Raw genomic sequence first — 19,371 nt, forward strand, 5'->3', positions numbered from 1 at the left:
TCCAATCATTTCACAACACTAAAGTAAGGTAAGTTATTGTATTTGTGATGACATTAAAATATATACTTTCGGAGGTAGGTGACAAGAATGTGCTCCAGTAGATGCAGTTACTTTTCACATCTGCACCAGAGCAACAGGCTTCGTTTTGAAGGATACAATGTGAAAAGGAATATCAACATAATTAACCATAATGCAACATAATTTGCACCATGTGTATTTTCACTTACATTCTGTTGCATCGGGCCTTGAGGTACTGTAAACAATGCGCAGTGTGCTTGATTGAATCTTAGTGTGTAGCTAATGGACATGAAGCGTGTTTCGGCGAAGCAGCCTCAGTGGGGCGAGTGCGGTTGGTGACCCGGGACGCACGTTGCCGGGTGACTTGGTAGGGTAAAGATGTGCGGTTCCAAACATGCTGTGCACTGGTGCTGAGTGGCCTACAAATTGATTCTAATGATAATATGATTTAAATGATCAAATGACAAATTGATTGCTATTGGTTTCCTGTCCATCAGCAAATCTAAAAGGTTTCAGCTGTGTTAAAGACAATGATTATTATGGGTCCGGTCCATAGTGAACCCCAACAACAGCAACGGGCAATCAGTGTAAACACACAGCCCACGTATCTTCACTTGTTCTCCCACTGAAAATATATTGGCTGTGGTCTTAGTGCAGCGAGGAAGGTATTGGCTATTAGAGGGGTGTGTGTGTGTCTGTGTGTGTGTGTGTGTGTGTGTGTGTGCGCACACGTGCGAGTAGTTTTGAACAACTATTAAAGTCAAAGCACACGGGAGTCTGATGACGTAAAACCCCGGCGTCAGATAAGAAGACAGTTATGTAATCTGCAGACGCACTTTGAGTGACATTTGATGAAATGTCATCTGTTGAGGAGGGACTACATACGCTTGTGTACATGATAATCTGTATGAAAACAAAAAAGCACTCAAAGACCAGCTCGCTGTGGCATAAGCAACGCTAAAGTGAATCAATACTTCATTTAATTTTTGAATGGTGATGCATCACTTTTGCCAAAGGGAATCAACCCATGAATCAATGTTGAATGTTTTTTTAAGTAGAGGAATTATGCTGCGTTTCCACGGGATTACGGGGTCAGCGGGGGTGGGGGGGTTCAGACACAGACGCACACTCTCGCCACAAATGCACTGACGCACAGAAGAGATGAGTGAATAGTAACAGGGTGCAATAGGGTGACAACTTCTTTTAGTCTGAGTAATGGTCTTGCTCATTAGGAGTGACGGGGGAGTTCGGCAACATGGAAACACCGTCACGCTAAAAAAGGTTGTTTTTTTTTTTTAAATGAATCTGGAGAAGAAAAAAACACCCAACAGGATACTCGCCCAACATCTTTCTCTCAATGTCAACTTTCAATTTCAGTTGTGCTTAATTTGCAGAAATGGTTGGTAGGTATTCCTGCAAAGGCAATAACATGACAAATTGTAAACTAAATAATGCATGATGGCAATGCAGAAGCTCAGTAATTATTAACATGAAAATTGGTAAACTGAAAAAGCATATTTTAAGCACAAACACCCTATATCATATCGGTTCAGATTATGTACAGAGACAGCTGTAATCTCCCCGGCAGGAGTTGTTTTATGACGTCTTCTTCTCAAGGTTTCATTTTAATTTGGAAAGTTTGGCATTTATGATGTTGCAGAACATTTTTCTTAGTGTGCTTTCTACACTACTTCATTAATAATTTCCCATTGGTCACTAGCCTTTCAGAATTAAGGAAAAAAAAATATTCCGATTGATATATATGAAATACAAACTGAGATATTTGTAGTTGTATAAATTATCAAAGCTCAATTAATTGTGTTGACAAACAAATAATGATGAAATTCCATTCATTTTTAATGAATTTCTCTTCCTTTTTAAAAATTTGTTTTAATTTCATATTGCCAATTTCCCCCCATGTTATAATATCAATTTGTATGACAAGAGAGTGCCCCTTATCGTTCAGCCAACAGCATCCCTACTGTTGCCAAAATGTTGCCAGCTAGCTCCGTCAATGCCAAAGTCATTCTGAATCAACCAACCAGAGTCGTCTACAATAAATAAACTATACACACAGTAAGATAACTAGCTTCCCATTTTATATTATTTCAACCATGCTGCGGGCTGAGGCCACGCGTGATTAGCTGAGAGCTGAAGGGGCGAGTCCTGGAAACAAGTTCACTAAAAAGGGAATCCTTCATTTTTTTATACATCTCAATGAAATCTCTTATTAAAACTATATTTATTAATGCATGACGGGATTTAGGTTTATTCTGAGGAACACAGCCATCTATTAATGATGTGAATACATGTATATTGACAAAAATATGAATCTATAATCCAGAGAATGTTAAGCATGGCTAAAAGGCAGGCAGTTATTTGAATTGTAATTCAAAACAATCCTTTCTCCTGAGACTAGTAGTAGGAAGCACAATGGCAAACCCTTTTTCCTTCGGCATATTTTTCCTCCCCTCTACTCCTACCTCATCTGACTCATCCGTTTCATCCTTGTGATAAATTATGGTAATCAGGCTGAGCTGGATATTGTCAAGCATCAGCAGTACGTAGTGTACTGTGTTGCACAGACAGATTACTTTTCTCATTTTTAGCTAATTACAGTCCTTTCTCACCAAATAGCTGCATAGGTTACTGACAGGGGAGTAGCTCTTTGATTCTGAGCCATCATACTGGGGATCACTTATTACTGCCGTTTGAAGGAACTTTTGCCCAAGCGACGTTTCCCACTAAACTACTTAATTGGAACGTTACTTTGCTAACTTAACGTGGAGTGTAACCAATGCATAGTTCCTACAGCATTCGCTTTTCTTTGTCTTAAATAACAGAAATTGCTCTAAAACGAAGAAAAAGTGACACTATAGTGAAAAAAAAATGTACAATAAAGTATGGTTTTATTCTGGATTTCTTTTGTCTGCAGAGAAACCCATGCGTGCAGCCGCTCCCATATGGTCGCGTGACATTCCTGGTTTCCGTCAAGTGGACTTGGTTTGACACCCAGTAAGATTAGTTGTTGAACCGCTCCGTTCAATACAAGTCTGTTCAATTCAAGTCCAGCACTGCTGAGGTGCCCTTGAGCAAGCAACACCCACTCAACACGATCTGTGAGAATCAGACCCGTCAAACAGTTTCAAAACACTAAAAGACACACGTACATGAACATGTATAGAACATCTGAGGGGGTGGAAACTAGTTGACTTAAAGGACAAGTGTGCATGTGCGCCCATTGAGATTGATCAAGAGTGCTCTAAATCTACAGAGCTGGAATGAATATTTAGACTAGTTTCTAGTGTCTCAACGCCATCCTCTCCTCTAAAGACCATTCAGATGGATCCATGGAGGCTGAGCACAGCGCACAGTTGAATCAATACCCCCCTGTTTGTTGGACACTCCAGTCAGGGTCACGCATACGGCAGAGCCTTCAGGGGGCACATACAAAGATGAGTGCTGGGGCATTGAAGAGCGTTGAGGCAGATTGGAGCTTTATTTATAAGATATTGGATTGGAATAATTAGCATCATGAATGTCATTTTAATCTCTTATATCACATTAGCTGTCTCTTGGCAAGGTGAAGGATGATGAATGAGGGGATGAAGAAAGCTAATCACTGATAAATAGCGCCATTTATGGAAAAATTGCAAAACTATTTTCTGTTCTACACAACAGAGATGGATGTGTCAGTAAAAATATCACCCCTTTGTTAAATCTACAAAGGATATTTGTCTCTATTTTTTTAGTGTTCAAAGGAAAGATCGGAGTAATTTTCTCCTTAAAATAATGTGTTTATTCCACCAAAGGGAGAATAGTCTATTAAACGATGAGAAAATATGTTTTCTTGTCAAATACGGCATTTTGTCTCGCTGATGATATTCATTCTGTGAGCCTGTCGTTGGACCGTAGACCACAGTTTGTCGTACTGTTGCTTTTTATGTTAAGGCGAGGCCAGTGAGACCTGCGAACAAGCAGACGTGGGCATTAATACACCCTGAACCGCGCTCCTCTTGCGCATATTCCTCCTGCGAAAAGAGCAGTGAGGACATCTTTTTACTTCTTTTGCAGTTGACCCACTATATATTGGAATGTATTAAATATTTTCCTGAGATACAAAATAGTATGGTATGTGTAATGGAACCCACAGTGGTTATAAAGTGGAACACACAGTGGTTTAAAAAAAAAAAAAACTTGTTTTATATGTTTAGGTGGTCACCTCAATATGACAAAACCATGAAATGGTTATCTTATCAAGAACATCAGAAGTTCAACAGCAAATTATATTGCGATAATTTGGTTCATGTAACACAGAATCTATAATATCTCACCATAATGAGCAGGACATGATATTATAGTTAAGTTATAAAAGTTATAAAAAGTAGGCTACAAAATAGAAAAAACTATTGGCATCATCTTATTTTAGAACTAACAGTAGAATTGTCATTTATACAGTGCTTTGCTGTACGCACTCTGAAAGGTACCCTACGGGTCTTGGTCCCCGTTTACCCAGTCTACAGTCTCTCTGGTCCACGTATGACCAGTCTACTTAGTCTCTCTGGTCCCACTGTTCTTCTTTATAGGTGCATTAGATGAACATGATCAAACAGCAGAAAGCCTCACAGCCATGACTGTAGTTAAATAGTTCCTGCGTCATGTCAGAAGTCTCCATTGGAGGAGCCATCAAATCAGCCCGTTTCAGGATTCAATATTTGTTAAAGCCTGCATGCACAACTGCTTAGCTCGGGTCACAGGGGTGTGGCACTGAAGAGGCTCGCTAAGTGTTGCAATTACTCACACTGATTAAGACAGATAGGTACAGTAGCCCAGTGATCTGACCCTAACTGAGCGTAACGCAAGCAACCGTTTCAGACATTTACATGGAAGTTTGATTTTAACAATACTGCTGTTTTTCAAAAATATATATTTAGAAAAATGCAATACTGAGAAAAAAAACATTAGAACAATATCGAGAGCAAAATGCAATTGGTTACGCCCACTTCCTGTTGTGATTGCTTTTAAAATAGCTTTACCTGTACTCCCCCCCACGGACACCGACACCAGAACTAGGCACAAACTCCAAAAAGGTTTTAATCAATGTTTTCAAGTTTTTTTTAAATGCGCAGAAAAAAACATCAACCAAGATTATTCCCGCTTTGCGTTACGGGGCTCATTGTCCTCATCGGCCACCGTATGATGACGTGGTCTGTGCTGTAAAGCCTTAATACAAACTTACCATAGACAACACGTCAACGTTAGCGGTCTCTTTTTTTTTTTTAGCTCATTTCGTCAACATTTTGTTGTGTTGATTGTTAAAACGTTCAACTCCACTGGTTGAAGATGAGGCGCGCCGGTTTGGGTGAGAGGCAGCCTGGTTTTTAAGCTCATACGTAGCCTGCTTTCCAGATAACGCCGCTTAACAACACAGCTAGCTTACGTAAGCTAGCTGTGTTGTTAGCATATGTGCATGAAGGTGTGTTGTTGTTGTTAACGGACAGAAATCGACGGCGTTCACGAATAATGTTTTAATCATCGTCCCCGTTCCGTTAGGCGAAGGAGGCCCCGGGAATTATGTGGCGAGTGGATACAGCGTGTATGAGGAGGAGAACGAACATCTGCAGGAGGGACTGAGAGCCAAAGTCAGCGCTTTGAAAAGTGTAAGGAACCACTAATGATGGTTCATTCAAAAACATGGACGGCGAATACTACACGAACTATCGGTTTTAAATGCAGTATTGATATTGATGTTCATTTCATTGATATTCACAGCTGTCTATCGACATTGGAACGGAAGTCAAGTATCAGAATACAATGCTGGGCGATATGGCAAGTTCCACTTTCCTTATTAACAACATATACAGGGAAGTGGTGCATAAAAAGTATTTGAGTATTGAGTAGTATGTTAATTGGTTACCGATTAAGCTATAAAAATTAAAGCTGAGTAGTTTATAATAAAGGATGATCCTACTGTTTATATTAAAAATCAATATAACATTTAGAATTAAAACAACTTTATCTTGACAATTTAATATTCCTCTGTGAAATGTAATGGAGTTTTTGAAGTACCTCACAATTGTACTATCATATCCCAGTGATGCCTGGACCTAAACCTTTTTAATCCTTCCACATTAGGACACGGACTTTGACTCGACAGGCGGCCTGCTCGGTGCGACCATAGGCCGAGTGAAGCAGCTGTCCAGAGGCAGTCAGACCAAACTGCTGTGCTACATGCTTCTCTTCTGTCTTTTCGTCTTCTTTGTCCTGTACTGGTTCATCAAGCTGAGGTGATAGGAGGCCGAGTTACTCCCCAGTGTGTGCCGCTCCGATGAGTCTCAAAACGGCTTATTCTGTACCCATTCAAAGTAGTTGAATTGAATTTAAAAAAAGAAATAAAACAAATTGAGTTATGAAATAACTCTGGGGTTCCACCACATGGTATCATCAAAACATAAGTAAAATGGATGAGAGATTAATGAGTGTGAATTAACATTTTTATGTATATCTGACACTGGATGAGACAGAACAGTGAATGTTTAACCACTGTAAAACCTTTGATGCAATCAGCGGCACGTTATGAGATGTGATAAGAGTGGATTGGAAATCTGTCAATACGTTGTGTTATAGTGTGTTCTACGTTGCCATTTGAGGCAAATAATTGAGTATTTTTGCTTTTAACAATGAATGGATGTATTGCATCAGTTGGCAACCATTCAAAAATGAATGAGAGTATAGTTTCATTTCTGTTAACATGTTTTTTTTATGTGAATAAACACATTCTATGATCTGAATTTAACAGAATGAGTGTGCTGATTACACATACAGAGAATACATTGCAAATATTAAAACTTCTATAAATTAGTCAATGACATGCAATGTGGAAATTAAAAATATATAATTTTTACAGACACTGCAGAGTCTATTTAAAAAGATTTAAGTCTTGGTAAAATGACACTAATACAATTCAACTGTAGGCTGTTGATGTTGTATGCCCCTGAAAACAAAACAATAAAATGCTATATAGTTTGTCACATAATATAACTGCACTTAGGTGACTTGTGTTTAGCAATAAATTGACTCATTATCTGCTATGGAGCAGCGTGCATCGGGCAGTCTGGATCAGATGTTTATGACTTCATTTCTTGGGTAGTGTGTCCATGTATTTGCAGATGATTGCCAGCATCACCTCATCGGCACCTCCACCAATTGAAAGTAACCTAGAATCTCTGTGGAAAGGAAACAAATGGAATACATAAAGGTGTTTTCTCTAACAATAACCATACAGTTGGGTTTTTGTGCCTCAGCATTGTGCGTTATGAACACCTTGATCAGCTACAATATATGCCCCATCAGTAGGTGTCAGCAAAGTCAAAAATAAGTCATAACGATTCAAATTCAGTCCAAAAGTGGGCATCAGATGACTGAGACTAATTGCATGTCTTCAATAATTATTATTGCATGAACATAGCATGAACCGTCAATCCACTTTTTAAAGGTTTTTCATACAGAGACCGTGTCCCTGCACACGCTCACCTGTAGAATCTGCTGACAAGCACGTCGCTGGTGAAGCCCATGCCTCCCCAATACTGGAGGCAGCTGTCGCCCACCTCCCTGGCCAGACGGCCGGCCTTTAACTTGGCCATGGATGCCAGTTTGGTGACATCGTTGCCTTTAATGTACAATGCTGCAGAAAAAAAAAGGAGGGAAAAAAAAGATGGAAGTAGTGACAAAAGCGTGGAAGATTGAAAAATGTCCATGTGGATAAAATGATGTAGCGAGGGGAACAAAGAATAAATGTGGTCCAATGGTCAATGGTGGCTAATGAATGCCTCCATAGTGCGAACCCTCCAGAGGAACATGTGTGAGCTGCATGGGTTTTCACCATTTCAGTCTGTAAAGAACTTTGCCTGTGTGTCTTTGCCTGCGTTGATCTGCCTGCGCCAAACAAATTCAAAAGCTTTGTTCCGTTTTTCGGGCAAACGAATTGGACCGGCTAGATGAATTTGTTGAAAGCGGCTCGCCACTGGAATGGTTAAAGACAGAAAATCAGAAGACCTTGAACACTGGCCGGCCAGATGCCCATCCACGTGTTCATATCATAAACACTGCAGTGTAATGCGCATGGGACGCATTCTAAAGGGGCTGAGTGTGGGTGCCAGTCTTCGAGTGGCAAAGCCTGTGGCGTTTTGAAGTTGCGCCAGAACACACAGAAACCACAGGAGCAGATCAGGCTTCACTGGCTTGAACCGCCCCCCCCCTGTCCAAATCCAAGTGTTCCTGAGCTAGACGCTTCACTCCAAATCGATATATTGAAAAATATATATATTTATGTTCTTTAAGAACAAAATACATAACTATTATTCCATAGAACAGAAAAGGCAAAAAAATGCTCTTGAACACCAGCTGAAATATGGCTTGAAAAAAATGAAATCAGCCTATAAAGGATTGATAACTTTAGAAAAAACTGCTTCATGAGACTCCACCATGAATTTGTGGATGCTTCGTCAACGTAGTTGGAAACTATTTTAATTGCAAATCTAAAAATGACTGTTTCGTCTACAGCCGGCAAAACATATTGTAAAGTGTCAAATTATCACTTGATATTAATCCGCCGCATCCGTCTCCAGCCTAAACCTCGTCCTTGATCTTTTAAAAACAAGCCGCTGCCTTGCAGATTGGATAAATAACCCACTCAAGGCTAATTTGCCATTCGCACCATTCTGACAGAGCTCAGTCAACAGTGGCCTTAGTTACTGAGACCTCAGTATTATCTTTGGTATAAAAAAAGGACCACAAGGAGAGCCAGGAGAGCATTTGTTCATTTCCTAAAACACCGCACTTCCAAATCCAAGCATGAAGTAAAAGGAAACCTGTAGAGAAGATGGATTTTGTAGGTAAATGGATTTTTCACTAATAAATTACATTAATACTCGCAGTCTGATGCTCTCAGACAAAAAGGGGAGTCATTATGAGAAATCCAAATGCAGCAAACCCTACCAAAAATCACACTTTCGCTCTTTGTTTTGTAATTCTTGTAATGCAAGAGGACACCCACCTGTGGCACGGTGGAGGAGGGAGCGGAGCAGCTCCACCTCCGTCTGCAGCTCGGCCAACCTGAAGTTAACAGACTGGTGGTAGAGGACGGGCAGCTTGAAGATCTTCCTCTGCCGGGTGTACTGGATGGTCTCCTGAATGATGTTGTCCATCATGGTCACGACTGCAGGCGGTGCGACAAGAGACACAGAGACGTGACCTTACTACTAGAACTGCAAGAGGCACGCCTGAGTGCCTTGTCCTTAGCGTCTCTGATAAATGATCAGTTCACCACACCAGATGGATCACGTTCACATCCTGTAACTGAAAGTCACACTTTTGACCTCATCACCCAAAAAGGAAATGATGCATGCTGCAATCTACTGCAAATCAGAAAAGCAAATAACTACTTTACAGCAGATTAAAGGTTTGAACTATTTGACCTGAACTCCCCCAAATCTTGGGAACTACGGAAATGAGAAATGACTAACTGGAAGAGGCTCACTCACTGTTGCCCACAGCCCAGAGCCGCTCCTCCTGGAACTGAAGCATCTGATAGGTGAAGCCCATGCCTTCCTGGCCCACGATGTTCTTGCAGGGCACACGGACGTCGTCGAAGAACACTTCGGCCGTGTCCGACGACCACATGCCGAGTTTCTCAATCTTTCGGGCGATGTGGACTCCTACGGTAGGAGTGGCAGGGAAAGAGAAATAGAGGTCATTGTGCATCGTGGCAAAGGCCCACTAATAACAAGAGACCCTGTGAATAGAACAGACACAATTTCTTTCTGTAGCGGGGGTGGGGAGTCAATATATTAAAGAAAAGCATGCAATCTTGGTGCAGTAAATCTGTTGGAATGGGAGTGGAAAAACACAACCTTATACTTAAGGGCTGTTTTTAGATGAACTTAAATCACAGACGATAAAATGTTGATGCTGACAGTTTTCGGCTTAAAGGGCTTTTGTCCAAGACCAGGTAAATCCTCACACACATAAGGAACAGTCACCTGGCAGGTTCATGGGCAAACAGATGAGGGACTTGTTCCTGTGTGGGGGCCCGTCGCTTGTGTTGGCGAGGAGACATATCCAGTCGGCCTGGGTACCGTTGGTGGTCCACATCTTCCCCCCGTTGATCACATATTCATCCCCTTTCTTCACTGCCTTGGTCAGGATACCTGAAACGATGTGTGGCTGGCTTTCATTCCAGTGTGGGGAATAATCTACATTTTGAAAAAAACTCATTTTGGCCCTCAGGCTGGTGCATTCAAACATAATACATGTTTATCCAGAAGGAAGGAATCAAAACGTGGAGGAATGTGATTATGAATAATCTGGAGTATTCCACATTCATCATGCCACCCTTCTCTCCCGACAAACGATCAGTGCCAAATTGATTGTGAAACGGCTGCTTAATCATCTCTGCAGCCCCAGTTCATTCAAAATGGTCCTTCGGGAGCTTTAAAAGGGGAAACCATGTGATGATAAATGACCAGTTGATGGGTAAGAGACGTACTTGAGACATCAGAGCCGGCTCCGACTTCACTGACTCCGAGGCAGGCCACTTTGTCCCCCGCGATGGAGGGAAGGAGGAACTCTTCCTTTAGCTCGGCTGAACCAAACCTGCACACACATACACAAAGAAGTAAAAGCGTTTTTGTCGGCGTTAGTTAGCAGTTACCAATTAAGACACTAACGGGGATTCCAAGAGCGTCACTTGTGGATTTTCCTACAATATCATCTACATCCGATACAAAACAAGTTTGTCCAGCAAGCGGGTGACAAAAGTTGGGTAAAACTAACTTGCAGCAAGTAAGAGCAGGAGATTGTACGGGGCTTTAAAACCACATTTCCATGTCTGAGGAGATTATATTTCCAGTGGGAAAAAAGGAGGGAGTCTCATCATGGAGCTCAACGGTATTCTCTTTGCTGCTCTCTTAGCACTCAGACCTCGCTGCAATCATCTGTAGATCCCCTTAATTAGGCTCCTGAGACGGTCTATTTCACAGAGTTCTGTCTTCTGCCACCAGCAGCAGGCGGATATCACAGAACAAGTCAAGGCCGTACACGGGCGGGACAAACAATTACTATTATGTATTAATACACTACTCTCTCTAGGGAGCGAGACTTTGATAAAAAGGATGGAAAACAAGGATGCGCGTATTCTTGGCTCGCCGGCGAAGTCGAATACACCGTCCACAGCACACAGCAAAAAGCCCCCGAGATGATTCGTAGTCTTTGCAGCGGTAAACATCAGCTTTAGTTGTTTACAAATACGCGACGGAGCAGATGGTGGTGGTGGTGCCCACTGCACAGCCCGTCACAATCGATTCACTGTAAAGTCCTCTCGGAGGAGGAAATGGGGTAATTCATTTGGTTGCGGAGCGCGATAACCAAGAGAAAGGGTATCGATTCGGTTAGATTCGGTTAGAGAGTATGAAATGAATTCCAACAGCCTCACATTAGGTGCAATCAGTACAGCTGTAAAAAATAATCACCTTCTGTATAGTGAAATAAAAACAAGTGAAGGAGGATTTAAAAATAAAAAATAAAAAAAAAGAACATCTGATATGCGGAAGCTTTTTATGGCGTCGGGCCTTTGGGAGTGACTCAAAATGAACAGATTATACGCACAAAAGACAAATACGGGGAGATTTGTAGAATGTCGCGCATGCTCCATTCCGTGGGACGGTACCTGGCCAGTGCAGGGGTGGCCATGTCCGTCTGCACGCCGATGGCCATGGGGACGCCCCCACAGCGGATGTTGCCCAGCTCCTCGGAGACGGCTATGCTGTAGCTGAAGTCCAGCCCCAAGCCGCCGTACTCTGCGAAGGACAAACACACACTGTCCTTCACCAGCTGCTGACACTTCAATGGATCTCTCCACCACGCTGCTGAAGGAGGAAGAGACAGTGGCGTACCGACGCCGCCGCCCCCGGGATAGAAGAACCCCTTCACAACATTGGTCGCCTTTAACTCGCCGTGCGACCACCAACCCCCGTCTCTCTGACCTGAACTGATGTTACCGTTATTTGTGCGTTCTGTAATTATGCGTAAAAAGCACTTGCAGGAGGATGCAGATAAAAGGTCACTGACGTCTCGATGTCATCTCCTCTCTCTCTCGCTTGATTTTCATCTTTTGAACAGCCCATTTTGTGGAAGAGTAAAGAACGGACGGCTTTTTCATTCACTCCGACAGCAGAGGCATTCGCCAAGACCTCAGGTCCTTAATGGAGTTGAACGTTTACACATTAGAAGACCAGTTATCTTCATTAGATTCCTCTTTTCCTTTCCTTTCATCATCAGTCCCACAGTCTATTACAAAAAGGCAATTCCTTTAAAACAATGTATTTAATGCTACGTACAAAGTACTGTACATCACCATCCCATTCTGAGTGAACAAAAGCAACATGACAGTGAGTCGTTGAGGACAAATGTCCTGATCCTGATGTCCAGTCAGCCAGAAGTAACCGGAACTGAGCATTTGCGAAACGGGTCAGTTTTCTGATGACCAAATAGCCACCGACTGATGGATACCAGCAACGACAGACAATGAATAATTATTACAAAATTTACCACACGGAGGAGGCCGGCAAGTGGTTTCATGCCTGTCGGGACTACCGATCAGATGAGGAGGAGCACAGATCTGGCAGACAGTCTTAGCGAGATAGGAAAAAAAAAAAAAGGAGCCAAAAAAAATAAACAGAGAAAAGGGGGGATACAGTGGGACGGGCAAAAAAGAAGAGGAAACCGGTGCAGCTGTTCAGGGATAAGTCTCCGCGCAGTGGAAGCCCTGCGGCGGATAATGTGGACCGGGGGGGAAGCGCCGAGGTTCATCCCTCTCTAAGCGGAACAGCGGGCCGCCTGGTTGAACAAGCAAGCCGGAGGGGGGGGGGGGGGGACAAACAGAATCCTGTCACAAATGTCAATTCTATGCACATGTGTCTCTTCGGGGCTCCAGATGGTCCGGTCAGATCAGGTGGAGATCTCCGTACGAAAGCACGCGCGGATGTTTAAAGCGTGAGAGAATGGAAAGCCGCCGCACCAGCAGACGGTGGCAGAGAGGAAGCTCTGGCCACTGCAACGAACGCCACATCAACAGTATTTCTAAAAAAAACGTTAGTCAGTAGAAGAGAAAGCTGTGGACACCGCCAGGCTCGGTCCGTCGGGCGGCCTGCTCTGTCCGAGCAGAGGAAAACAGGCAGGGAGACAAAGGTCACTTCTCCCTCGGCGGGGGCCGCTTCAGGGAAGCTTCCCGTTCGCCTGTTTTTAGAAGGTAATGATGACTTTCCTTTGGCATGGAAAAAAAAAGTGTGAGAGTGAAAATAAGTGTTGAGTGTTCTTGTCAGTGGATCACAAAAGTACACGCTGAGCTCTAAAAACATGTCGACCGAAGCATCAACGCTGTTGCCTTGCACGAATCCACCAAGTACTCAGTTTGGCCATATTTTAAAAGGCATGGATGCTTATGGAGAAGCCCACAGTCATTAAAGGCTTAGAAACCGTACCGATATGAGGTCAAATCTGCACTTTTATATTTTACTGAGGAATGAAAACAGCTATAACGAGTCATTTAGCCTCAAAAGAAGTATTTTAGTGGTAGTGATTAAATCTATTGAATGAATTGCGAGTCTATTTGCGCACTTTCCCCAAAGACATGAGAGACCAGGAAAGGTTTGGTTATTTTTGTGAGGGAGCAGGATTCCACAGCGAGGGAACTGAGCATTCGTCTTTTTGAATACAGTTTGTCCATTAGCTCTTACTGCCTGAAATATCCCTCCTTTAGAGGGAGGCTTCAAATATCAAATATACTCTACTGCCAGCTCAACATAAATTGCGTGCTGAAACATGTCAGCTGTGACAGATGTTTCTATATACTCACCCCAGGTAATCTACCAGCTGATAATACAACGCGTCTCCCCGCAGTCTTCCGCTTCCTGCGCTCCTCCTCCTCCTCACTAATCCTGTCAACTAACGCTTAAGCCTTGTGTACTCAGCACATTTTAATTCCCTCTTTGACCTACAGACCCGCAGTGCCGTCCTCCTCGCGCAGCTCCATCTGTGTTCTACATGAGTTGTGGACAGATTGGGTCTTTTCGGCATCAGCCGCCTCGATGGCGACAATGGCCCTTTTACCACAGTGATAATAAAGGCTGAGACCAAGGAGAGGAACGGTGAATTAATGAGCGAATAACTCACTTTTTTTAGATGAATGCTTCCGAATGTCGGCTCCCCACACGTCTCTTTGTACAGTCAGAATGAATAAGACATCACGACCACAACTATTCTGTGATCCTGTAACTATACAGCGCTCGCCCCGCTGCTTCCCTCACCCCAGCTGGGTGCACATCTGGAAAAGGGATACAGTGCGGCCGACAGCTGTTGTTAGATTTTGCTGGCCGGAGACGCGAGCAGCCGTCACCACAGTGGGAACATTTCTAAAACCAGACCCGCTGTAACGCACGGCCGTGAAACAGAGAGGATGTGGATGGAAAAGGAATCCAGCTGTGTACAAAGAAGAAGAAATGCCCGATGCTCCCTGAAGCGGAGACGGTCATGCAGGACACAGTTTGAGAACGATCCCTTCAGGCAAGTTCTAAACCACAAGTTGTGGTTCTGAGTAACTTGGTTTTCAGGAGTCTACCAAAAAAAAATGGTATCCTTAAAAGCCTTTTCGATTCACTGATAATACAGATTATTATTATACATTATTTTAGTTCTTTCCCAACGTAGCACGTCGCAAAAAGATAAATCTTGAAGACAGCTAGTTAATTGGTCATATTTCAAAAAAATACTTCTACATCTGGATGTAAATTCTGCAAACACAGCCACATGTTCATTCTCTTGATCTGTTCTACTATTACTCACTTGCACTAAAGATGCACCGAGTTTGGAACTTAAGACATTATGATTACTAGCAGAATTATTATCGCTTTCCTATAGAACCAAATCAAAGCTTTAACATACTGAATAAAGGCTTCTGGGACCCAAAATCAAAAATAGAGTCTCTCTAAAGCCTCTGCCCCAGATAACAAAACAAAAAACCCATTGATTTGATTAATCCGTCATAGGATTTTAGAAAAATGTAATTGGTCTCTAATTTTAATTATTTTTATGAAATCTTAAAACAAAAATAAAAAAATAGGTATTAGGGTGTCAAGGGCTGAAACCTGTCAAGCATTCAGTCAAACAACTTTCCTTCCTGCGAGAAGCAGCAGAGTGCCGAGCTCAGGACCAAAACGCTTATTGCGCTTATGAAAATGAAAGAGCTCATTATTGTTGGTTTGCGACACTCTTACCAACTGGTTTGTTAACCCCGAGAAAGCCGGCGTTTCCTAAGATCTTGAAAACTTTGTGGGCTGGAAACGTCCCCTCTGCTTCCCACTGATCCACGTGGGGGTTGATCTCCTGGTCGACGATCTACAGGACGAACAGCAGCAGGGAGAAAGGACACGTTAATAGTCGGCCTGACAGGTGTTTTTATGGGAAATTTTAAGAACACACTGCATTTTTTTTTTTTTAAACCTTATAATTCCAACAACAAATGACAGCCGCGCTTTTCTATTTCCTCTCTCATAACCAACACCAAGCAGATATACATTAGGAATGAACACACACACACACACACACACAATGACTGTTTGATGGGTTTTATGCTTTGCGGTGCACTTACTTAAGTCTATGTAATCCATCTGTGGCAGACAGTGGGATAAGGTATTATGTATCAATGAATAGAGAGCAGCCTGGATAGAAATGTAATACATGGGAAATCCACTATGATGCAAATACAATGACCGTATGCAACATGCGATTCCCCGTACGTACATATGATCAGTCCCTTACGGAGAACCCTCGGCTTGGCCAGTGACACACAATATGACAGGCTGCCGGCTCAGAAAACAAGGGCAGGGCTTTTGCCTCAATGTCATTCCATGACATGTGGGAGCGGGGGGAAAAAATGGGATAAAAACAAGACCCTTAAAGAATGTAATGACAATATCAACTTTCCATCCAACCATGTGAATGACTCTGCCGCTTTATCCATGGTAGTAACATTTAGTACTGCAGGCGAAAATAAAGCCTGGTCCTGAAACCCATGTTAATGGCACTCCTCCTTGGTTCAGCAACAAATACCCGAAAATGAAGGATGGCTTTTTATTTGCTTTGAGGTCGGACAGCAAAAAGCAGAAACGCTGTGCCAATGGAACAAATGGATACTGTTATTCTTGCGAGTTCAAGCAGCCTGGTCCTTCAACAGTCACGCCCAAAAATGTGTGCCGAGAGTTAATTGGAAGTGCGTTTTAAATATAGACCTACGGAACGAAGCGAACTTTGGTGCCGTGGTTCACGCCGGGCCCCTGGAAGTGGACCACAGCTGGAGGAGCTCTTACGAATCGGTTGAGGCTCTCTAATGGTGCTAGTTCTGCAGAAACTCACAGATAACAGGCTGTAGATATATAGTGTGCCATTTAGTTGGCCATTCTTTTAACAAGTCTGCCCCCTCACAGAAGGCTTGACAAAAGAAAAAATAAAGTGTAGTGCACATGCTGTAAACAAGTTTGTGGTTGGCATTGAGTGCTGTTCCTGGAAGGCCTTTTAAAATCAAATGAACATTAAGGGGAAAAAGTGTATGAGCTGTGACAACGTTTCTAGTTGCATGCTTTTCAAATTGAAATGCTTTCTGAAAATCGGCTTGACAGTTTGACAGCAAAAATATGATCAACATCCATCAATGGGCCACGGTTCTAACAGACCCAGAACATGGTGCTCAACAAACGGGCTTCTCTGGTCGGTACAATGAGCTCTAAATGATGAGTAGAACTGAGACGAAGAAAACAAGACATAAAGAGGAAACATCAAATTCCAGTTTTACTCGATGATACTTAGTGAATGAGAAAAATAAAACGCTATTTGGTCATTTGTCCACATTACTGCTTGACAGCAAAAGCAAAACCCATTAATGAGCATGCACAGTTCAAAGTTCTGTAATTGAAGTATATAAGAAATCCCCAGGTTTTTTTTGCCAGGATGGTAAAAGTGATCTCATTTCATCCTTTCAAAAACACAAACCAGCCAACCCCTCCACAAGCCAAGATAAAAACGCACACTGGAACATGAGGCAGACAGAAATGATCAAATCCGTGTTTTTAATTCCCCCAAAAACAAAAACAGACTACTTTCAACAGATAAGTGCTCGGGCCTGAACCAGCGGAGGTCAGGTTGGGCTACATAACGGCAGTAAAACGCCAGGTAACCTGCAATAAACTCCTCCATGGTCAAAGTTCAAATCCAGAGGAAAAGGGAGGAATCGCTCGCTGCTGGAAAGGGAAACCAAAGAGGTCATCAGGGAGTGATCCTCCGTCTCTGCTGTGGACTCGTTGTGTTGCAGAGCAGAACAACCTCACATCGCTGAATTAGTGGGACAGGGTCAAGTCCAGCAGAACGTCCAGTTTCTGGAGGGATTTTTCCTCAGGGCACTCCTTGTAGAACGGGAATAACCAAGTGGTTGAGTCAACGCGGGTTACTCCCCTTTATATTTATAGAATACGAAAGTGAGATTTAGAGCATTACTCACTTTACGATGTTATCAAGGAATGATACATCGTCCTAGTACGAGGCGGAATTTGTCATATTGCTGAACCATCCTTAAAAGTAGTCGTGTTGCATTTATATTATCTCATAGAAAGTTGTCAGCACAGGTGCTAAATTCTGGAATTATTTTCATGTCATCAATTTGATTGATAAGCAACAGATATTCCGCACTCGTCATTATTGGTATAAGCGGTTTTAAAGTTAAGAAAAATCACTATCATGATATAAAACCACACACACAGCGCAAGATGATGGGACACAAATGTCACGGTCACTCCTCCACAGACAGTCAGCATAGGATATATCACAATATATAATACACAAACCAATGTGTTGGCTCCTTGTCCTCATTAATGGCAGAAGCAGATTCTCCCACCCTCTCACTCACATGGAGCAGCATCCTCAGATGGTTTGTACATGAGAGACAGGAACCCTGACTAATTGTATTGTGTTGGAGGTTGTTAATCTCATCAATAAATGAGCAATATTCAACCACAGTGTTGCTCTACGCCCCCCGGATGCCCCCAACCAGTGCCAGAAAATTGCTCGTGGAAACATTGGCCCAGATGAACATCTGACCTTGGACCCTCACAAAAAGGATTTCCCATAGCATCTATTAACAGACATTATTCTTATAGTGGATCCCTTTAATACACCCTGCTGCCTCAAGTTCCCCTTCCTGCTCCACAGACGTATTGTTCTGCATTTCCTTTTCACATTTTCATCCTTCCCATTATTCCCAGTGCATTTCCAACATCCTTGCATCCTTTGGAAGGTTAAGTCACACAACACGCCCCCCCCCCCCACCTTCTGTTGTCCTAGCTTGTGGTTATTTTGTGGTCTCCGTCTCCAAAGTCCGTCCAGTAATTTGTTTCCTAAAATAGTCATGCTGATTACAAATACCTGCTTTAAATCTTTACAACCCGGATGTACTGGAGTCATCTCTACACATCAGTTATTCTTATGGAAGAATGACATTGTTAAATCATTCAAATGTGAACTGTTCAAAAGAATGTGGGAATCTCTTTTCAAATTTCCCATATTACACAATTGTTTTCCTACTGAATATTTGTCAACCTGACCAGAACATCTCAAATGCTCTCAAATGTACAAGACCCGTGGCTTTTAGATAAGGGGGGTGTAAAATATGATTGACGGACAGATATTTGTTTGGTACGAACAAACAATATAACGGCTTATTCTAAAATACTTGTATTTGGTGAGACACAAGCAGCTCCGGCCAAATGCCATGAACTCCACAGTTGTCAATCAATGTCTAATCAGTCAATATTTACCATCTTCTTTCAAATAGCTTAACCAGGTGACATGAATTATGTGGACTGACCGGACTTGCATTGGTGGAACTGGGTTAGATGGGCTGCTTGGTTACATTATTAAAATAGCTCACTGGCATGTGTGTACTTAAGAGCGTAGCTCTCAACAGGTTTTTTTTTTGCGTGCGTATATATTTAGTGCGGATCCTACGTAAATGACGTGAGACCCCGGATGAAGTGATCCAGCGCTACATAACAAGTTGGCTTTATGACCTATCACCCACTTTGATCCAGCGCTTCTTACAGGCACGTTAAGCGTAATAACAGCAACGCACACAGATATTACATTCATCTCCGGTCACCCGTCCAACCTAGCTTCGTTTTCTCGGTGGCACCAAAGGGCAGCAGCGACGTAACGTTGAATAACAGAGAGTATGTTAGGTGATGATGTGTGAGC

At 42.6% G+C, this 19,371-nt stretch overlaps 2 protein-coding genes across 2 annotated transcripts in view; one reads left to right on the forward strand and one right to left on the reverse strand.

The window, feature by feature from the left end:
• Nucleotides 1–5,035: 5,035 nt before the first annotated feature.
• bet1 (Bet1 golgi vesicular membrane trafficking protein) lies at nt 5,036–6,809 on the forward strand. The gene is made up of 4 exons (XM_040188827.2): nt 5,036–5,380; nt 5,572–5,678; nt 5,791–5,847; nt 6,154–6,809. The coding sequence occupies exons 1-4, from the start codon at nt 5,362–5,364 to the stop codon at nt 6,307–6,309; spliced, it is 339 nt and encodes a 112-aa protein (XP_040044761.1). The 5' UTR covers nt 5,036–5,361; the 3' UTR covers nt 6,310–6,809.
• LOC120826477 (zgc:85777) overlaps nt 6,759–19,371 on the reverse strand; it is a 12,861-nt gene continuing 248 nt past the window's right edge. The window contains exons 2-9 of the mRNA XM_040188826.2: nt 15,348–15,468; nt 11,744–11,873; nt 10,565–10,671; nt 10,059–10,226; nt 9,561–9,734; nt 9,074–9,235; nt 7,552–7,702; nt 6,759–7,244 (exon numbers count right to left, since the gene is read on the reverse strand). Of these exons, the coding sequence (XP_040044760.2) occupies nt 7,154–7,244; nt 7,552–7,702; nt 9,074–9,235; nt 9,561–9,734; nt 10,059–10,226; nt 10,565–10,671; nt 11,744–11,873; nt 15,348–15,468 (1,104 nt within the window). The 3' untranslated portion in view covers nt 6,759–7,153. The remainder of the gene's footprint in view (nt 7,245–7,551; nt 7,703–9,073; nt 9,236–9,560; nt 9,735–10,058; nt 10,227–10,564; nt 10,672–11,743; nt 11,874–15,347; nt 15,469–19,371) is intronic.

This window comes from Gasterosteus aculeatus, chromosome 10, assembly GCF_964276395.1.
Source record: "Gasterosteus aculeatus chromosome 10, fGasAcu3.hap1.1, whole genome shotgun sequence".
Lineage (NCBI taxonomy): Eukaryota > Metazoa > Chordata > Actinopteri > Perciformes > Gasterosteidae > Gasterosteus > Gasterosteus aculeatus.